This window comes from Fistularia commersonii, chromosome 29, assembly GCF_037954325.1.
Source record: "Fistularia commersonii isolate RoL2024-O1a breed Wild chromosome 29, RoL_Fcom_v1.0, whole genome shotgun sequence".
Lineage (NCBI taxonomy): Eukaryota > Metazoa > Chordata > Actinopteri > Syngnathiformes > Fistulariidae > Fistularia > Fistularia commersonii.
This window is the reverse complement of record NC_141312.1, coordinates 10,269,189-10,290,397: the sequence shown is the minus strand read 5'-3', so window position 1 is coordinate 10,290,397 and position 21,209 is coordinate 10,269,189. Positions and strand designations below refer to the sequence as shown.

Sequence of the window (21,209 nt, the reverse complement as noted above, 5' to 3'; positions counted from 1 at the left end):
AATTTCATCTTGTGCTGCATCAGAACAGCACAATAAACCATTCTTTCACAGTATTTTCAACAGTATCTATACCAGAACATTTCAGGTGGATGTTCAACATTATCAAAGGCAATAAATTGGATAAACAGTCCGATATCAATGCCATCTTCTCCCTTTTATTTTGAGTGAGGGTTCTTTTTCGGTACTAATTAAAAGACTAATTTAAAAAAAAAAAGTCAGACACGTTTTAAATTTCCGAGTCAACAACATCCTTTGTGGCCACAGTTGCTCTGCGCATGCGTCCGACAATCACGTAGTCATGCTCGGGGATGATGTCATCACTGTGCGACTCCTCTTCTGACGACGCTCTTTTTGCACTGTGAGGGCATATAAGCCAGCCCACGGAGTAGCTACAGAGTCCATTGTCATTTTCTGTATCACCAGTATTTCTAAACTGTGATCAAATTTGATAGCTGACTATTATTTATTTCCAAATGGAGCCTGGAGAGGGCATCGAGGAAAAAACAGGGCCACTAACGGCGGCGCAAAGGAGAGCAGAGCTAAGGAGGAGAAAACTGCTCATGAATTCAGAGGATAGGATGAATAGAATCGTGGGTTTTGCAAAAAACGATTCGGACGGTAATAACGGTAAGATCTGGTTGCTTTTTACATCAAAACGTCTTCACTCCAGTCGGATTACCACGAATTGGTCATCTCGTTCTATAACTTGATCGCTGCCATTGTTTGAACTTTAGCCAGCTCATCGTCAACTCTAAATAACTACCATAACGTGAGTCTGGTTTCCAGGTTGAATTTTAACGATGGAGAAGAAGTATGCACAGTACATTTTCATAGTTTCAAATAAACTCTATTGTCTCTCCTGAGCGACAGTGCCTCAACATGGCCTCCTTGAAGTACCACTTGGTAGTCAGGACAATCAAAATAAATGTTGGGCTCATGTTCTTTTTTTACTTTATCTGACAGGCCATAGTGTCTTAAATTCTTGTGGTTGTTTGTTTTTATCAACCATTCTGTTACGTCATATTTAGCGGTTTTAGATTCTGGAACCAGAACTGCACGTTTGGCGTTTGACTTGAAGATATTTTAAAACATCTATTGAGTGTATGAATTGAGTAGTTCATTAGCATATTAAACGATTCGGAAAATAATGGACCTTGGCACAATTAGCCCGAGGCCAAGTTTTGCGCCCGTGTGGATCAGTAGCATTTGTATAAGGGGCTTATCGTAACAACAAATGCAGGGCCCTTTGTGACTGATTGAGAGATTGAGAATTTGATGTTACCACATGCCCCGGCATTACTGGAACATCATTTAACTGACTTCAACTTTACTGACAGTCCGGGCTGGGTAGTCAATTTGGGATCTCTTGACCATAGGCAGCCTAGAGGTGACTAAAGCCAAAAATAAGATGTTATAAAAGAGTATTATGCGTATATGCCTTAGAGAAAAACAGACTAAAATATGTATACATTTATGAATGACTAGATTGTTAAGTTAAATAGCTATCTGATGTAATCTGTGTAGGCAAAATGTTGTTTATAATAACTGCTTGTATTTTAGGAACCACTTGGGTAGTTTTGCATTTAAAGCAGGCAGCCTGACTATCTTTTTTTTTTTTTTTTATCATTTGTTTACTTCTGTCTTCATTTCTCAAAAGGATTGTCCAGGGGTCCAACAGAACCCCGCTTCCACTTGGATCTCGACAGAACAGAGACTTGGTCATCAAGCTCATCTTCCCCCAGACCATCCCCTTTCTTACCTGAGTCCTCAGGACCTGGGAACCAATCTCACAGTGCCACCCCAGAAAGAAGGGACTCACCTTTGCCAGACTGCAGTGACAAGTACTCAGGAGGAAATGCTCTGGATGAAAACTTTGCAACAGTGCGACAGAGACCAAGAGGGGAGCTCTTGTCAGATGATATAAGTGGCTCCCCACGCCGGGGCCTTCAAAACTACTTGTCCCGTTTTGATGATGCATTGAAACTGAGGAGTCAGTTGGCCAATAAGAAGCCAGGACAAGATGAGGGATCTGACTTAGAGGAGTTTGATCCCTTCAGAATTGTCAGGCTCATTGGCAGCATCCTTCTAGCTATTTTTGTCAGAGTGTTTGTCTGCAAATATCTGGTGAGCATGACATCTCATTCATGTTATAACCGATCTATTTACATTGACAAGTGAGAATGTAATTGATAAAGATAAAATCGATTAGTGACGTAACGTACATAGAATGATTCTAGAATAGCCAATCATAGATTAATGATCCTGATATTTTACCAGAATTTAGATATAAGTTGTGTCAGAGTGTGTGTGTGTGTGGGGGGGGGGGGGGGGGGGATGTTGGACACACATGTAGATTTCACACCCATATTTATGTTTTGTTACAGTCAATATTTGCTCCGTTTCTGACCCTTGAACTGGCCTTCATGGGGTTGTCCAATTACTTTCCAAAAGTGAGTATACAGTAGATATTTGTAAGTAATTAGGAAGTCGCTTTCAACTGAAGACTTTTAAGTTTCACAATATACATACAGTCGAAATTGAATATAGTTTTAAAGTACTTCCCATTTCACCAATAACTATAAAACCACCAATATAATCATGAAATATTCTAGTATCAGGGTGTTACATTAAAAGTGCAACATGCATCATCATTTTGGACTGTGAAATCAATTTTTGAAATAGACATTAACCCATTTTGCTAAATTTCATTTCTTGATCCCTCAACATTTGTTTTGTTTTGTATCACTTTTGACAAATTGTTCACTGTCTAGATGTAACCTGTTCTTGACCAGTTGACATTTTTTCTTTTAATTTTCTTAACTTAAAGTGCTGGTTAGTCTATAAATTATGCATCAGGTTGGGCTAATTAAGACCTCACAATGCCAATTGGATCGGGGTATGTAGTGTTTTTAAAATTTCCTGATTTTGGCAAGACTGCCATGCTCTTCAGGTGTACCAAACTGGCAGTCTGTGTATCTTTCCAGGGGCTTTTTGGCCACTTAAGATTATTTAATCTGTATAATTTGTAATAATGATTATCAAACTGAAAATAATTTTTGGTCAAAGGAGGCTATGGACTTTTTGTGGCGTTGTAAAACCGAAAAAAGACAAGCACCATAATAGAATATATAAAGGCATAACCAGAATGCTGACAGGGCATTTAGTTAGTGTTGAATATTATCTGCTTTAACATTTGACCATTGACAATTTATGTTCAGGATGACTTTACTTTGTCTGCTAAGTTACTACTAAGCAACACATTTTATTACTGTTAAATGATACTGCAATAGGCACATGTTTTGGAGATGGTGTTTCAAGCTCATTGTATGCTGGCGTTGTTCTGTGTATAGCTGTTAAGTTTTAATCGGTTATTATCTTAAGGTATCATTCTTAGTCAGTCACATGTATCATTGATGACTTTTGCTTGCTTATTCATCTTCTTTATCAATCAAAGAAGTAGTCATTCAGTCATGTAGAAGTCATCAATTAGTAAAATGTTATAGCAATACATAAGTGTAATTGGCTGCAATCCTTTTTGTCCAGGTGGAGAAGAAGACAAAGACCACTGTACTGACTGCTGCCTTGCTGCTGTCTGGCATACCTGCTGAAGTAATCAACCGCTCCATGGACACCTACAGAAGGATGGGTGATGTCTTTGCTGACCTCTGTGTTTACTTCTTCACGTTTATCCTCTCACATGAAATCCTGGTTCTCGTAGGTTCAGAGACTCTTTGATGAAGACAAAGGACTTCTTTCTTGTTGCTTTTGTCTCCTTCCTCAGTGTCTTATCTATTTAAAACTGCCCACATGGCTTTTGCTTTCAAAATTTGGATCATGTCACATTGCTCCCTCATGGCCAGGATCCAATCCCAGAGCTAAAGGATTCGACAAAGTTACAGCATCCTGCTACTAGGAAGCTTATTGTTTGTTGCATATCTTTGTCACTTTCACGGGGGCAAAAAGACAGTTTATAGTTGTGTGGTGTGTGAAGATAGTTCAAATCAATTTATAATCCATATCATATGTGTTTATAGCATGGATTAATTGTTGATGTACAATACTTTTCAGTACACTGGGAAATCATAACTTCCATTTGTCTTGGGAGTGGAAACTCTTAACTACTCAGGGGCTGGGCATGCACTTGGCAATTTCAAGATCACGGTAAATGCCAAAACATGTGACAGGGATGACAAAGAAGCAAGGATCTCACTAATATCTGCTATAAATCAATACAATCTTAATCTTCTCCGCTAAGCTCGTCGGAAAACCTGACAGTTTTAGATCATTACTGCACACCTGCCTATTGTTATATATCAGTGTATTATATCATATATTCTGCTCCTCATGTGAGCAAAAGAATGTAATGGTTAGTCAGAATGCTACTGTTGTTTGTGAAATTATGCAGTATAACTTTTTTCATTTACAAATTTCAGATTTCACAATAAATCGGCACATTGCAGAATGACCCTTTGTTCTCCGAGAGACTTAACGCTCACATAGTACATTACCTGCTCAGCTCAAATAGAGGAGATTCCAGCCCAACTATCTGTCACTACTATTTTCTGTAAAAGTACATTTTTATTTTAAACATTGAATGCTGCTGGAGTTAGTAAATGCCCTTTTTTTTGTAACACTGAATGCTTTTATTTTCTTGTTTGACAGATCTGCACTATGTATGGCATGAGTAGAGGTGGCGAATTTGGGTCGTACTTTTGAAATTATGAGTGTTACAGTAATCTTCACAGGGACCTCACAGGATAAATTTAATGTGTAAAGTGAAGTGTCCATATTTGTAATGATTTTCTACAAATTCTAAAGTGACTTAATTGAGCTGTAAGTGAAGTGGTAAAATATGAGGTGTGAATTCTCTGCAATTAACCCATCATGGATTAACCATGAGCAGTAGGCTTCTGTCGACCAGCGCCAGGGGGTCAGTTAGGGGTTCAGTGTCTTGTTCAACAACACAACGGCACACCAGGAGGAGGCAGGAATCGAACCAGAAATGTTCGGTTCCAAAGTTGATCGGAACCGAATTAAAACCCCTGTGCTACGCCGCCCCTTTAGAATTTTATCATTCTAAACAGCCACAAAACGCTTTACAGGTATTATCACAAAAAATAGAAAGAAGTGATCCTCACTCACAGTGAGGAACTTGAGACATTAAGGTCTCAGACGAAGAAATCCTGCAGTTGTTACAAACCATAACATGAAACACTGCTTTGGAGACGTACTCATAAGCTTTGTTTCGAGGGCTTCATCCCTGAAAAATCAACAAAATGCACTGTCACCTTAAACATTCACTGTAGCAAATACAGAAACAAAATGGTAGTAAGAGTTCACACAAACACTACTGATTTAAGTGAACAGTGAAATAGGAGACCTCTTACTGCACATAAGAACGCTCTACTCACTATGAAAAATAAATCTTAACTCCCTAAGATTGCAGTAGAATAGGTGACCTCAACTGGTTGGATGTGAAATCAATGATAATGAATGAAGTGATGGGCAATGACACTTGGCTCTTCATTGTTAACTTATCAGGGGACTAAAATGAATTAAACACTACAGTCAAAGTATTTATGAACCATATTTCTAGTTTTGTGGTCTTGTTGTAGTAAACGTAATTTCAACTATCAAGTGAAAATTAGTGCTTAAAAAAAACAATACAACTACAGAAACTTACTGGTTCAACTTGGTGTCTTAAAACCTTGTATTTTCCCCTATAATATTTAGTGTTTTTGCTGTGACTGTTTTGCTCGTTCACGGTATTTTGAGTTGTGTGTTTTACTGTGATTTCTCGTGTAGTATTTAGAAATGGTCTCCGTAAATGATTTTCTTCTGTTTGTTCAAGTGAAGCCAGACAAAGCATTTAGTCCTTGAATGTGGAATGTTCATTTTGCACACCTTTGAACTCAAAAAGGCAGTAAATTTCATTCAGGCTTATATGTTTGATGCATGATTTTTATAAATGTACTTGATTTTATTTGAAAGAGCTTTCATTGCATTCCAGCGAGTCATTGAGAATTGCTGTACATATTAATGTGTCAAGTAATGAAATTGAGTAAACTAGTTGTTTCCTGCTTTGTTTAAGATTAATTCATACAGACTCCTGAGTAATTTGCATTTTTTTTTACATTTTGTATTTTAACAGATTAAAAATTGGTGTGCGTATTTTTCCTCATAAATTGAATGAATGATGACTCCTGATACCCGTTTTACCTGGTTGTTTCCAAAGATGTTTACATAGTTATTTCTAATTACTTTTTCAGGCCTGTACAGAATTAAACTGCATTTAAAAAGTATTCTTAGCATGATGTTAACAGTCGGTGCTTGAAATGTATAAATGCAAAAATGTCATACAGTTCATACCAAATAAATACTACATGTGTGATTTCCTTGCTTAACTGCCTTCTACTTTGCACAAATTATCCTACACAATACAGAGGAATAAGCATGATTAATAGCAAGCAAAAGAAAAAGAAGATTCTAGATTCTGGGCATGCATTACATTTCCACATACATCCGAAACGTCAAACGTTTTGTGTGTTTTTTTTTTCCTCCTTTTTTTTCCCTTTCGGGTGCAGGGATGATCTATCTTGTTTTCAACCCGTCATTTTGACCTCCCACCACTAGGGGGCGCACCCTGCGGCTGACGGAGGTGCTTTTGCAAAAGCGTGTCGCAGTGTTCTTACGTACAGGTTGAAATCTGCTAACAGTCGTCCATGAAAGAACTGCACTAGTGTCGGTATTATTTGAAAACTACCTTAACTTTTCGTAGGAGTTCATTTTGTGTTATTGTAATGGGCCGCGAGTCGAGGTATGTCCAAAGTCAAAGGAATAATATGTCCACTCTGCATTCGTATCAAATGATTTTGACGAGCAGCCGCAGTTCATTAACGTAAATTCAATGGCTAACAATCGAATGGTCTTTTTTGCCATTCTTCGTTAACCATTGTTACGCACTCCCTGTATATTAACATTTTGTTGAGAAGTTTATAATATTGTAACTAGAGTCCCCCAACAGGCCCGTTGTTTTATTGCTGTGTTGGTTTCTCCAAGACACTACAGGAAGCGCTCCGGCTCTCGAGGACGGTCAGGTAGCAGATCGAAGAGTCGTTCCCCGGAGAAACGATCCAAGAAGGACGATCGGGACCGGAGCAGGCGGGAGAGATCCCGGAGTCGGGACCGCCGTCGGTCTCGGTCCAGGGATAGAAAACGAGCTCGGTGAGTCGCAAAATGAACAAAATAGAAGCTCCGTGACGTCATCAGCCACTCTGAATCTCATGGGTTATTCGAACACGCCGAAATAAGGCAGAGTTTTGTTAAAAATTGCGCTATTTGACAACTTTTCTGAAGTCTGTACAATCATTCCATAGTCTTAATACTGAGGATAAACTGTATGGAACCAGGCGCCTTTGTGAACCTTTTCAGAAGGAGATTCTTGTTGCTCAGTGCAAAAGACCGTTCTTGAAACAGTCACATAAGAATGCATGTATTTTCTATTCCTGCACAACTATAACTGAATTCTTGTGAAAAGTTGCATATTTTCTTTCAAGTGATTTATCTTTGCTGTCTAGACGCTCCAGGAGCAGAGATAGGAGGAGATCCAGAAGTCGGGACAGGAGGAGATCGAGCAGCAGGAGCAGAGCACGGAGGTCTAGATCTGGGAGCCCCAGCAAGAGTAGAAGAGCAGAGGAAAAGTGAGGCTTGTTTCTCCTTCTGTGGGGCTGCGAAACCTGGTTTAATTTTAATGATAATAACATTACATCAAATTAATATAAGACACTGAAATGCATCTCGTTCCAATCGAAGCAATTCTACATCACTCTTCCGTGGATATAAAATAAAAAAAAAACTAGATTCAAAAATTGATTTTGTTCTTACTTGATAGCTTTCTATGCACTTTGCCTGTTTTGCGAACAGCTGTTTTTAAAGCAAATATATGATATTAGTTCTTGTTATTGATGCCGGGTCAGTGAAAATTGAGGATAGCCATTAGAATGTGATTTTGTATAGACGCATTTGAAATGCTTTTATAATCTTGGATGTAAAAACCTGCATGACACTGTTGCTTTTAGAGTAATCAGTAGGTGATACAACTTCAACATGCTACTGATTTTTATTTCCCTCTCCCTTAAGATCAAGGAGCAAAGAGAAAGACAATGTTGAGCCTCTGTCTGACAAGAAAAAGTCTAAGGAGGAGAAGGAAGAAGAAAAGGTTGATGATGTAAGTTGCATTATTTAGGACATTGATATTCATTCAAATACCTTTTAATATTGTGTACTTTTTTCATTTGGGGGGGTCTGCTGCCACTGGTCTCTCTTTTTGTCTATGTAGCAAGACTTTGACCAAAACAAATTGGAGGAGGAAATGAGGAAGCGGAAGGAGCGGGTGGAAAAATGGAGAGAAGAACAGAGGAAAAAGGCCATTGAAAACATCGGCGAGATAAAGAAAGAACTGGAAGAGATGAAGCAGGGCAAAAAGTGGAGCCTTGAAGATGATGATGGTGCAAAAGAAATCCTTTGAAATACAATTGCAAGGCTTTCATTTGACTGTGGGCTACTTATTGTACAAACCTTTAGGAATAAGCCAGATCATAACCATAACCTAAAACTGGAAAACAATATCTATGAAATTACTGTGATACCTTACTCCCCATTGTCCCTTAATAGCGACTCTTGATTGCAGATGATGACGAAGACGGATCTGCTCCAATTGAGGGAGATGATGAGGAAGACGTGGAAGGGAAGGTGGAAAGAACAGAGAAAGAGCTAAAGGAGGAGAGTACAGATGAGGTTGAGAAAGAGGAGACACCCATGGAGCAGCAGGACAAGGAAGATGATGTGGATCCTCTGGATGCTTACATGGAGGAGGTGAAACAGGAGGTGAAGAAGTTTAACATGGGATCCATGAAAGGAAATGACAAGGTCTGTAATTCCTTATTTTTAGTTTCAATGTCAAATCATCCAAAATCCTAATAATAATAATCCAATGTTAAGTTCAAATGAAGTCTTAAGTCACTACAGTATATGAACACTGAGAAAGGTCATGTACAGTGTTTTTGCAAAAAATAGTAGAAATCATCACTTCATTTTGTGTTTTTTTTTTTTTTCAATTATTAAACCAATAAATCACTGTTAGATCCTGAGTTTACTTTGTGAAACAGAATTCATTATAGATGATCATTTATATTGTGCATTGCCAGTTCAGTGGTTGTCCTTGGATTGTATTTGGGCTCTGTTTTTTAACGGACTTCTGTTGCATGACTTTTGCGTGTTTTTTTCCCTATCTTTATCAGAAGGGTGCCATAACATTAACCAAAGTAGTTACAGTGGTTAAAACAAAGAAAGGACCTCACACTCACAAGAAGAAGGGGGAACTGATGGAGAATGATCAGGATGCTATGGAGGTAAACTTTTGCCCAGTTAACTTTTCCCATGAAAATCATACATATCTCTGCATTTCCCGTGTCTAGATTTTAAGAAGATGTGCTCTTATTTCCCAAGGAGACATTTTCAGACTATCCCAGACTTTGTGGAAGTTAAAACATTCTCATTAATAGATAAATTCAAACTACATTTTAAACCAACATAAACTCCCAGTGAATTTAAGGACTAACTGAGATGAGTAAATAATGACCAGACAAGAACTCTGTAGAAATCAAATGGAAAACAAACAAATCTGCAAAACTCTGACTGATGGCTGTGTTTTACAGTATTCCTCTGAAGAGGAGGAGGTGGATCTCCAGACCGCTTTAACAGGCTTTCAGACCAAACAGAGGAAGATCTTGGAACCTGTTGACCATGGGAAGATTCAGTATGAGTCTTATCGCAAAAACTTCTATGTAGAGGTGCCCGAACTTGCCAGAATGACTACAGAAGGTGAGTTTATAATAGAATAGTGATAATAGGTTTTTGTTTTTGGCAAAACCCTTAAATCAAGACGGGGAACTTTAACATTTTTCCCAGTAATTTAAAATACAGAGTATGGATAATTATTGAAAATGAGTTGCCCTACTGCTTTGCAGAGCCTTTTATAATTTGTCATTGTGTGCGGCTATTAATTTACCAATTCAGAAGTGAACACTTTACGGTTGGAACTGGAGGGAATTACTGTGAAGGGAAAAGGCTGCCCCAAACCCATTAAGACCTGGGTGCAATGTGGAGTGTCTATGAAGATCCTCAATGCATTAAAAAAGTGAGTGTGACTTGAGTGTTTAAATACTGACCTTTGACAAATACTTGGCAATTTTCTGACCAATGACAAATTCATTTGGATTCAGGGTAATTAAAAAAGAAATGTCTAAACAGCAAATTCATCATTTAACAGGTTGATGTGTACATTTTTCAAAATATACTAATCCTTCTTGTCTTACTGGCCAGATTCACAACCACATTTTAGTTGTCTGCTTGGAATGTTTCAGATATTAAAAAAATATGTTTTTTTTTTTTTACTTATATCACTGCCATAGTAGTAATAGTTGTCTATAAAACAGTCATTGGCAGACGCTTTTATCCAGAGCGACAAAAACACGACAATGCGGTGTCTTCTGCCTAATGTCCTCAGGCACAGCTATGAAAAACCGACTCCCATTCAAGCTCAAGCCATACCTGCAATTATGTCAGGCCGGGACTTGATTGGTATTGCCAAAACTGGCAGCGGGAAAACGATAGCTTTCCTGCTGCCCATGTTCCGTCACATCATGGATCAGAGACCACTGGAAGAATCTGAGGGACCTATTTGTAAGTATTTAATACCTCCTAATTCTTTTGAGTGATTGAACATAAACCCATTTTGTGTAGCCTTTTTGATATGCTTCACAGAGATGTGTTGTTCACAAATTTTGTGAAAATCTATTTTGTATTTTAGTCATGTTTTGCTTCTATACTTAAAGCTGTCATCATGACTCCAACAAGAGAGTTGGCTCTGCAGATCACCAAGGAGTGCAAGAAGTTTTCTAAACAGCTGGGACTCAGGGTGGTCTGTGTTTATGGTGGCACGGGTATCAGCGAACAGGTAAATACACACCTGGCTCTGTGGCCTTCAAATTTTTTCTTAAGGGAAATTTCATTGGCTGGTTTATAACAGTAGATTGACTCAGTTAAGACCCTGTAAAAGTACTTATCATCTTAATGGTCAGCTACCTGAGCTTCTTTTGCTATCTGTTCATATTTTTTTTCAGCTGTTCAGAACAACTTGGAAGTAATTGTTTTCACAGAATTATGGACCTTGTTTTTTGCATTTCTTGCTATTATAAAGCATGGTTTCACATTTTATGCTTATTTATTTTCTGTCCCATCTCCCCAAATTCTTATTCTTGTATTATCAACCTTATTTTTAGATTGTTATTCTTAGCTTGGTATTATTAAATTTGATTCTGTTGAGTTGACTTATCTCAAAAAACTAAACACTGCCTCTTTGGGTTTGATTCTTGAATGTTTTAATAACTCAACCAGTTGTTTGATTTCAGATTGCTGAGCTGAAGAGAGGGGCGGAGATCATTGTTTGTACTCCTGGAAGAATGATTGACATGTTAGGTGCCAACAGTGGTGAGTTTTCCGCAATAGAATTGTTTTACTCTCCCATAATGTCAAAGTCGATATGCATTTATGATGCTTTGAGAGGCTTTTTGTTAATTTTATTTAATGACTATTCTTCAGTCCAAGGGTTGACATGCTGGCTCTGTAGTCAATCCACATAAAATCTATCAGTTAATACATTTAAATGAATTTTGGTTCGCCGTCATTTATGACCTATATTAAATGATTAGTCAGAAATTAGACCAGGGTCCTATTGTGTTTATTCTATGATGTATATGCTAACCAATGTACATACACTACATGGGCAAAAGTACGGAAAACACAACTTAAGCTCTCAATTGTAAGTGTTTCTTGGAGACCAATTGTGACAGATTTATAACATAAAGAACCTGGACAAGCAAGCTACATATGTTAAATATCGTGCAGATATATTTTTTTTCAATAACTTGCTGAATTCAAGCAAGATCTGTCCTATATGATGATTTTTTTTTTTGTTTTTAATGTACTACTACGTAACCAGTCCATAAAAGTGACCCGAAAATCTTGTGCCAGTTGTTTGGTGGAAGAAGGATACAGGTTTTTACAGTTGGTAGTTTTTATGAAGGTAAATTTAGTGATTCAGCACCAAGACACCTTGGACAATTCTATGCTTTGATTTTTATGGGAACATTTAACGAGGGAAATTTTACCATCCAGCCTAACCGTGCCTTATGGCAAAAAGAAAGCCAGACCTTTTTCAGCCAATATCACCTCCTTGCTTCCCACATGCATCAGTTGGCTTAAAATTCAAAGATAGTTTCTTATATATTTAAACATACTTAGACATAGATTCTGTAAAAACTGCAAGTTAGGTGACTCAATCTGGAACGCTGTACTTCAAGTAGAATTGGTTTGGGTTCTTTATACTCGTAATCTATGATGATCTGTTGTATTGTCTTGATGCAGTTATGTCACTTGAGTCCCTTAAGCTTCAACACCAAGAAAACCAAAACAGCAATTAGAAAAAGAAATATTAAGCCTTGATATCGACATTCGTTCTCATATTTCATAGTTTTTAAGTTGCAGATGAACTTTCTAGCTCTTGAAAAGGTAGTATATATGTGATATGAGCCCTTTTTGTTAACCAGGTCTCCATTGTGTTTTTTTTATTTATATTTGTAGGTCGGGTCACAAATCTACGCAGGGTAACATATGTGGTTTTGGATGAAGCGGACAGGATGTTTGACATGGGCTTTGAGCCACAGGTGAGAGCCACAAATTTACACGTATCAATAGTTTTTATTTTTATTTTATTTATTTTTTTGGTGAGAAATGTGAGAGTAATCACCTTTAACCAGATATTTAACAGTATCTAACTGAGGGACAACTAATTTTTCCCCTCTCTCTGTCCGTCTTTTTCAAACTTCATTGTCTCCTCCGTTACTGATTTATATATATATCAAAAATTATTCTTCGAAGCTAGACCACCTACCTGCCAGCTCCTCCCTCTCCCTATAGTTCTACAAACCCCAATTGCAATCCAGCTGGGACATTGTGTAAAATGTAAATTAAAAACAAAATACAGTGATTCACAAATCACTTTCAACCCATATTCAGTTGAAAACAATCCAAGGACAATATATTTAATGTTCAAACTGATAAGTGTTATGGATTTGTGCAAATAGTCACTCATTTTGAATTTGATGCCCGCAACACATTCCAAAATAGCTGTGAAAGAAGCAACAAAAGAACAGGGAATTATCTTTGTGTAAAAGATATTGCCACGCAGGCCCAGGAATACTTCAGAAAAACGTTGCCAGTTAATTCAGTTTGTTGCTACATCTTCAAATGTGAGTTAACATTGTACCATACAAAGTTAAAGCCATACATCAACAACAGCCACAAATGCCACTGGTTTCTGTTGGCCTGAGCTCATCTGAAATGGACTGATCCAAAGCAGTAATGTAGTCTGAGTCTACATTTCAAATTGTTTTTTGTAATAATGGACACAATGTCCCTGGACCAAAGAGGAAAAGGACCATCTGGATTTTGGTCAGCGTAAAGTTTAAAAGCCAGCATCTGTAGTGATATGGGGGGTCGCACTAAGGAATTCCATTTAAAAGCTTAAACAATTAGCTTCAGATTTTGTGCCAGCAGCATCATTCTGGAGAGAAGATTTGTTGAGTTGCTAGACATTTCCCTCACAGAATGCCCTTGTTGTGCAAAGGAAAGCCAGAGCTAAGGTGCTGTGCTTTGCCCAGATGGGCCATTGCCCACTTGCTGAACATCAATGAGGGTGGCCTCTGACTGTGGCAAACTTTAGACCCATGTAAGAAGAGATAAAGAAGTCTTCGACTCCACTGCATCTAGAATTGCCCCAATTAGCTCATCATCTGGGGATTCTATCATAGAACGGATCAAAAAAATGTCAAGAAGGGCAGAGCACTACTGCTCCACTTTAGGGAGAATATTGTCAATCAAGAAGACCTTGAAAACATCAGTCTTCTCACTACCATGGAAGCGCTGGACAATCCATCTACCCAGAAGAAGTATGCAAGATCAGTGAGTCTTTCACTTGCACTGAAGCCACAGGAAATGACAGTATCCTGCAGGGTGCTGCTATCATCACGCTGTATTAGAACAAGGAAATTGGACTGACTGACTGGTTGTGAGCCCATAAGAAGTGGGCCCACGTTGTCTCTTGGGGCTCTGCCCATGGTCTGCATCCTGTGGTCCGCAGGCCCAGCCACCAGGTGTTTGACATAATTCAAGAAATAGGCCCAGTTGACCCTCATCCAGGCAAGGGAATAAAAGTTGTTGGTCATAATAAGAGCCCTTCTGGCTGCAATTTGCTGGTCCTTCACCTCAGACCTGTTTGCCTTGAGCGACTCTACCAAGGACATTAAACCCCAAGCAATTCAGCTCCGAGGATCATTGGAACACACAAATCCCTCTACCATGACAAGATGGTGGCTTAAGGACTGGGTGATAAATATTTCCCATCATCATTTCATTTTTCAACACCTGGAACTAATGCGGTGTAAATCAGAACATACATTTCTTTATTATAATGATAATGCATTTATGTCTGAACCACAACTTTAATTGCAGAGCAACAGCATAGTAATTCTATCATTGTAACCTTTAACAATAAACTCTTAAGTTTGGTTTATTTTCTCTGCTAGGTAATGCGTATCGTGGACAACGTGCGTCCAGACCGTCAGACAGTGATGTTCTCTGCCACTTTTCCCAGAGCCATGGAGGCCTTGGCTCGAAGAATCCTAGCCAAACCCATTGAGGTTCAGGTGGGAGGTCGCAGTGTTGTCTGCTCAGATGTGGAACAACATGTGGTAAATGTTTCTTTTTTATTTGAGAACAAAGCTTATCTGAGCATTGACTGATGTGAACTTTAATAGTTCCTGTTTTTAATGTCATGTAGTGACTCTTTTCATATTTTTTCATACAGCTAGTAATTGAGGAGGACAAGAAATTCTTGAAGCTTTTGGAGATCCTAGGCCATTACCAGGAGAAGGGGTCTGTCATAATCTTTGTAGACAAACAGGAGCATGCAGATGGGCTTCTGAAAGACCTCATGAAAGCCTCATATCCCTGCATGTCCCTGCACGGAGGTACTAAGTAGCACGTATTACAATTAAAAAAATATATGCTTTTGCAAAATTAATTAGCAATTTAATATGTGTGAATGTATTTTAAATTATTTTAATGCCAGCTCATTGTTGGACAGACTGTGAGACAGAGTTTTGACAGGTCATTTCCTCCAGTGGTTAACTTAACTTAGAGATATCTTGCGGTATTTTGCATAACAGTAGCCTCTGTGCTGTTAGATACGGAGTTCAAAAGAGCTCTCTTCTTGGTCCACAGCTGTTTTCACTGTACAATGCCCATACTAGGTCAGATTCTGTTTTCATTTGAAATTGATTTCCACTGTTATGCCGATGATCTGCAGCTGTACAAGCCATTGGCTATAGATAGACTGGATACATACAAGCTTGATGCCTGTCTTGCTGCTCCTAGCAGCAAAAAGACAAACATTATACTTATTGGACGAGTGTGGCAGAGTCATTTTTTCTTTTCACTCTGTCTTTGGATGATCGTGTCAACCCTGGGAACCTTGGCTTTTGATAAGACACTTTCAACTTTATTATTATAGAGGTTACTTTGGTTGCCATTTTCCGTCCTTAAAGCATCAACAAGATCAGACCTGCCTTGTCGTCAAAGGACGCAGAGGTCCCAGTCCATGCATTTTTCTACATCGCAATTGGATTATTGTAATGCCCATTTATCTGGTCGCCTAAGAAGAGCGTCCAAGGCCTGCAAATTGTTCAGAATGCGGCAGCACCTGCTTTGACCTTAGCAAGTAATTTCGAACATAACACTGCAGTGTTGGCCTCGCTCCACTGGCCTCCTGTTCAGGTGAGAGCAGACTTAGAGATGTTGCTCTTTGCACATACAGTGGCATTCCATGATATTTATCTGACATGTTGAAACTGTATATGCCTGAGCATACAAGGTGATCCCAGGGTCCTATTATTTGTCCACAAAGTCCATAAATATATGGTTGGCAAGTGGACATTTCGGTGCACCAACTCTATAAAGCAGCCTGCCTCGTGACATCACGTTTTGTTTATGTTTTTAAAGGAAAGCTGAAGCCCTAGTTCAAAGCTGTTGCATATGAGTTTTGAATTATTTTTGTTGTTGTTATGGGGGGCACTGTTGTGTAGTGGTTAGCAAGTCTGCCTCATATACAGAACATTCCTGGTGCAGTTCTGACATTGGGCATTTGCATGTTCTCTATCTCACTAGGTTTCTTCTAGGTTCTCTAGTTTCCTCCCACAGGCCAAAAACCTGCAGTAGGCAAGATAGACAATAAATAAATTAATGTTTTTTTTTTTTTTCTATGTATCTTACACTCATTTATACTTGTTCCTACAGTACTTTAATCCAAAATGCTTTATAAATAATGTAATTTACTACCATTATTATCACTTATTAGTAGGATCGTTCTGCTGGGAAGTAATGTCAAGTCAGAGTATTAAGTTTGTGGAAAATTTTAATTGATTGAAACAAAAGGTACAAGCTCATGGTTCAGCCAAAACAGAACAATGCCGTCTGAACTATGTCTTTGTGGATAAAGACAGAGCCTCTCTTCACTGGCCGTCATTGAATGATTTTGAATAAACTTCAGAAAACTGGGTGTAATGATAACAGTTTATACTATGTTGAATGACCATGTAGCTGTAGCAGTGATGTCTGTGGACTGAACTGGGGAGCTAACTTCAGATCAGACTAGGGCTAAATTAAAGCTTAAAGTAAATGCTGCTATTGTCACATACACCACTTGGATTTCTACTTTAACAAAGGTTTAAAACCCTGAAATGTATTGATCAATTAATGTATCGTAAATAGATGAATGCAAGTCAGTCTTAAGAGTAACATGTACTCTTAAGACTGACTCGCATGCATCTCACTTAGTATCTATTCAAGATATGTATCCTTGTTGGACTGTGATATTCCTTTTTGTATCCTCCTAGGTATTGATCAGTATGACAGAGATAGCATAATAAATGACTTCAAGAACGGGGCTTGTCGTCTAATGGTTGCCACATCTGTGGCAGCCAGAGGCCTGGATGTCAAGCAGCTGATCCTGGTGGTTAACTACAGCTGTCCCAACCATTACGAAGACTATGTCCATAGGGCTGGACGCACAGGCAGAGCGGGTAACAAGGTCAGCTACTTAAAAGTCGTATTATTTTACTTCAGATCCTTAAATCCTACTCTACATCCCACTGTACAACTTTTTACATTGAATAGATTTACTTTTCTGCAGAGCCTAAAATCTTTTTCCCTTTCTCAGGGCTATGCATACACCTTTATAACAGAGGATCAAGTACGCTATGCTGGTGATATAATTAAAGCTTTAGAACTGTCTGGTTCTACCGTCCCACCTGAACTGGAGCAACTTTGGGCCTCCTTCAAAGACCAACAGAAAGCAGTAGGGTTTCTTTATCATGTAAACTCTAGAAAGAAGAATGAAAACCATGTATTTGAGAATGAAAGTAAAATTCTTTGTCTCGATTTTCATCAACCATCCTTGCAGGAAGGTAAGACTATTAAGAGCAGCAGTGGATTCTCCGGAAAAGGCTTCAAGTTTGATGAGACAGAACATGCCTTGGCCAATGAGAGAAAGAAACTGCAGAAAGCTGCTCTGGGACTCCAAGACTCAGATGATGAAGATGGAGCTTTGGATGTGAGTGGTATTATTTTTTTATCGGTCACTGTTTTGTGACAGCAAACCAAAACCCGGTCATAAGCTGATTCTCAATCAGTGAAGATTTGAATATTGTCCTCCTTTGGACAGGAAAAAATAGCATTACTGGCCCTCTGTCCTATCTTTTTTTGCTCATCTTTCCTACTTTCCAGATTGAAGAACAAATTGAAAGCATGTTCAACTCAAAGAAGCGGGTGAAGGATTTTTCTGCTCCAGGAGCAGGATCAGGATCTGCAGGATCAGTGTCTGCCTCTGCATCAGCAGCAGGATCACTACCAGGCATCGGACCCACATCTGCTGGAAACATTCAGAAACTGGAAATGGCCAAGCGCTTGGCTCTCAAGATCAACGCTCAGAAGAACCTTGGTGCTGAGGCTCAGGTAGGATGGGAAGAAAATAAATATTTTGTGCATGCTCATTATCGAATTATCTTTTTATGATTTTCTTTTAGTTTGGCACTTGGATTTAACCTTTGAAAGCTATACGTTCAGTGGACAACAGCTTTGACTAAAAACAAAACAGAAAAACCAACCGTGATATTTCCAGTCATTGTCATGTTTTGTTTCAAAATTAAGCTATCTAATTATTCCCAAGATAAACCCACTAAAAGGTGACTTAAAATTTAAAATAATTACAATAAAATCCTAATATTTTCTTTACATTTTCTGCATAAGTATCGGTTTGTGCATATTTGACAATGTCGCAGCCACTGTTCTCAGCTTCTTGTTAAATATTGGGGGAAGGGGCTTTGATATACTTTTTTTATCGCTTTATTTTTCTCCACTGACAGTTTTTCCTCCTGATTTCCCGATTTATTTATTTATTTTCGCTTATTCATCAATACATTTTTCCACGGTTTAGGATGTAATGCAGCAGGCTACAAATGCAATTCTGCGGGGTGGAACCATCATGACCCCATCAGTATCAGCAAAGACCATTGCAGAGCAGCTGGCTGAAAAGATCAACGCCAAATTAAACTATACACCCGTGGAGAAGCTTGAGGAGGAGCGACAGGCAGCAGAACAGGCAGAGACTGTCAAGAGATATGAAGAGGAGCTGGAAATCAATGATTTCCCCCAGGTCAGCATAATGGAGCACAGGGCCATGTATTTCATTTGCCTTTTTTCACTTCCAATATTTATCAATATTGTACTGCTGTTACACCTTGTCAACTTTCTAAGTGTCAGGATGTGGCATTGTTGAGCTGATCAATATGGATCAGACAGACCACCGGAGTTCGTCTGGGCCTAATGCTATGTATAAAAGGGACAGATGGAGAAACCGCAACTGACCATTTGAAATAAGTGACATGTTTACATGTCAGGGCTGTATTTCAGCTCCCTGTGAAGATGTGTTCAATCAAGATATAGCTACAATTTTGTGTAGTTTTTTTTCATAAACCGTGTCATAGGTGGGACTGGTATCATGGTAGTGTTATTTAATAATTTTCTAAATTCGAATATCATGGTGTTTGATTCTCTTTTAACTGAGATGGGGGATCTATTGTGAATCTCGCTTTGCATAGTTTGGTCACATGATCAATTTTACATACCATTTACATTTTTCTTCATAATAATATGAACATCTTGGTAATGTCTTTTTCTCAAACAGATGTTTGGTCTCGTAACAAACGTGGGCTGTGTGCTCAGCCCTTGAAATGTACACAATTTAGGGTTTATCTTTCCTTATGATATTTAAATGTCTTTATAATATTTCAGCAACATTCTGCCAATATGTCAGATGTGCAGAACCCTACATGATTTTATATTTTTTCCTCATTAAATCCCAATCAGCATTTGAGTAGCATCCTTTGGAAGTCATTTTGTATCAGATATTAATGATTCAGCACTTATTCAGGTGACATTTCTGAAACTTGGATCTTGCCACATGAAAATGCCCTGTTGATAATAATGCACTCTAAAAGAAGCCACTGACTTCATCCAACAGAATGTACTTTAATTCTGTGGCTTCCCAACTGACAATTCAGATCAGGAGCGTTCACGTTCCAGAGTAGCAAGATATAGTGTTTTGATGGAGAATGATATGAATGGAGTATGTATGTAATAGAATCTGTGAAAGTTCTAAGTCATCCAGGTTGTGGTCAAAACTTATGGAAACTGGACTTCGTTTCTCTCCCTGAAGTCGCTCTTATCTGAGAATTTAAGTCAAGCTGCCACGATAAGTTTTGACAACAATTATCTAATTGAATATTCCTCTTTGGTTATTCCAGACAGCCAGATGGAAGGTGACATCGAAAGAAGCTTTGCAGAGAATTGGCGAATACTCTGAAGCTGCTATCACCATCAGAGGGACATATTTTCCTCCAGGCAAAGAGCCCAAGGAAGGAGAACGCAAGATCTACCTAGCCATTGAAAGTAAGGGTCCACCAAAGCATTTTTAAAGTCCAAATTTAACTACCTCTGAAATAATTAGCTGCTGGAAGGAACAGCATATCGTATTTACTGTATTAATTATTCTTTCCTCAGGTGCAAATGAACTGGCTGTGCAAAAAGCCAAAACAGAGATTACAAGGCTAATCAAGGAAGAACTCATCAGACTAGTAAGTAGCCTTTTGTCATTCAAACTGTATCAGTGGCGAGCACCATGTGTAGATCGATAACCGCATGGTTCAGTCAATGTCGTGTTATACAACAAAAAATGATAAAGGGCAGGCTGTTTTGAATGATAGCTTACAGTTTGTTTTGTTTTTTCCTTTTTCTCTGCAGCAAAACTCCTATCAACCGACAAGCAAAGGCCGGTATAGAGTATTGTAAAGGAACCACCAGTACTTGCTGAAATTTCAATGTCTTTTTACCACTTGGATATAGAATATTTAGTCATTTTTAATATTTGCTTCCTGTCTTTAGTTGAGCTTAGTTTTTTTTTTTATTACCCCTTGGTTTTATATGTGCTCAAGATATTTTTTTTTCCAAAATGCAAACAGTAAATGTAAAAATCCTTGCTGTGTGACCTCTGGTGGTGACCGCGTTTATGTCAGCATTGGGATGTCAACTATTTGTCTTTTAAATCGACTTTCGTCTCACATTGTAAATGTGTATGATTTCACCGAGTAGCATGCATAGTTAAATGAACCACCAAAACTCGATGGAGAAATGGTGAGCTCAAGGATGTTTTCATATGTCCTTGCAATAAATAATTGTGTTGCTATGCAAATAAATCTGTGTTTTTGTTGTTTTTAACACATCTGTGTTTAAGGTGTACACCTACATGGTATAAATTGTGTATTTTCAACTGTGGTGGGAAGTGTTGTTTGTTTAGCATCAGTACTTGAGAATCAGATCATTCAAGGGAGACAGCTAAGAAAAATATTTTTTTATAATTTCCTCTTGTCTGATGCAGAAAAAAAACATGGCCTTAATGGCTTGATTACATTTAAGAC

At 38.4% G+C, this 21,209-nt stretch overlaps 2 protein-coding genes across 3 annotated transcripts; both read left to right on the top strand.

Moving 5' to 3' along the window:
• The first annotated feature begins 321 nt into the window (after positions 1-321).
• camlg (calcium modulating ligand) lies at positions 322-6,389 on the top strand. The gene is made up of 4 exons (XM_086176885.1): positions 322-627; positions 1,658-2,124; positions 2,385-2,450; positions 3,544-6,389. Exons 1-4 carry the CDS (start codon positions 474-476, stop codon positions 3,733-3,735), a joined length of 879 nt encoding a protein of 292 aa, XP_086033011.1. The 5' UTR covers positions 322-473; the 3' UTR covers positions 3,736-6,389.
• Positions 6,390-6,677: 288 nt separating this feature from the next.
• On the top strand, positions 6,678-20,987 carry ddx46 (DEAD (Asp-Glu-Ala-Asp) box polypeptide 46). Of its 2 annotated transcripts, none has more exons than XM_086176879.1 (23): positions 6,678-6,817; positions 7,060-7,224; positions 7,587-7,700; positions 8,140-8,227; positions 8,339-8,507; positions 8,690-8,928; positions 9,300-9,410; positions 9,717-9,882; positions 10,078-10,198; positions 10,568-10,743; positions 10,896-11,017; positions 11,472-11,550; positions 12,703-12,785; positions 14,706-14,870; positions 14,987-15,149; positions 17,073-17,266; positions 17,396-17,533; positions 17,639-17,788; positions 17,962-18,189; positions 18,671-18,889; positions 20,040-20,184; positions 20,296-20,369; positions 20,536-20,987. In XM_086176879.1, exons 1-23 carry the CDS (start codon positions 6,801-6,803, stop codon positions 20,581-20,583), a joined length of 3,174 nt encoding a protein of 1,057 aa, XP_086033005.1. In that variant the 5' UTR covers positions 6,678-6,800; the 3' UTR covers positions 20,584-20,987. The 2 variants fall into 2 exon arrangements, with proteins under 2 accessions (XP_086033005.1, XP_086033004.1); XM_086176878.1 differs by having other exon boundaries at positions 7,578-7,700.
• The last annotated feature ends 222 nt before the right edge of the window (positions 20,988-21,209 follow it).

Bases quoted from the DNA above. Each gene is read 5' to 3' on its own strand.
- camlg (XM_086176885.1), top strand. From the start codon at position 474: ATGGAGCCTGGAGAGGGCATCGAGGAAAAAACAGGGCCACTAACGGCG. The intron at 2,125-2,384 runs GTGAGCATGACA...GTTTTGTTACAG, and splicing joins TGTTTGTCTGCAAATATCTG to TCAATATTTGCTCCGTTTCT. The intron at 2,451-3,543 runs GTGAGTATACAG...CTTTTTGTCCAG, and splicing joins TGTCCAATTACTTTCCAAAA to GTGGAGAAGAAGACAAAGAC.
- ddx46 (XM_086176878.1), top strand. The intron at 7,701-8,139 runs GTGAGGCTTGTT...CTCTCCCTTAAG, and splicing joins AGTAGAAGAGCAGAGGAAAA to ATCAAGGAGCAAAGAGAAAG. The intron at 8,929-9,299 runs GTCTGTAATTCC...TATCTTTATCAG, and splicing joins CCATGAAAGGAAATGACAAG to AAGGGTGCCATAACATTAAC.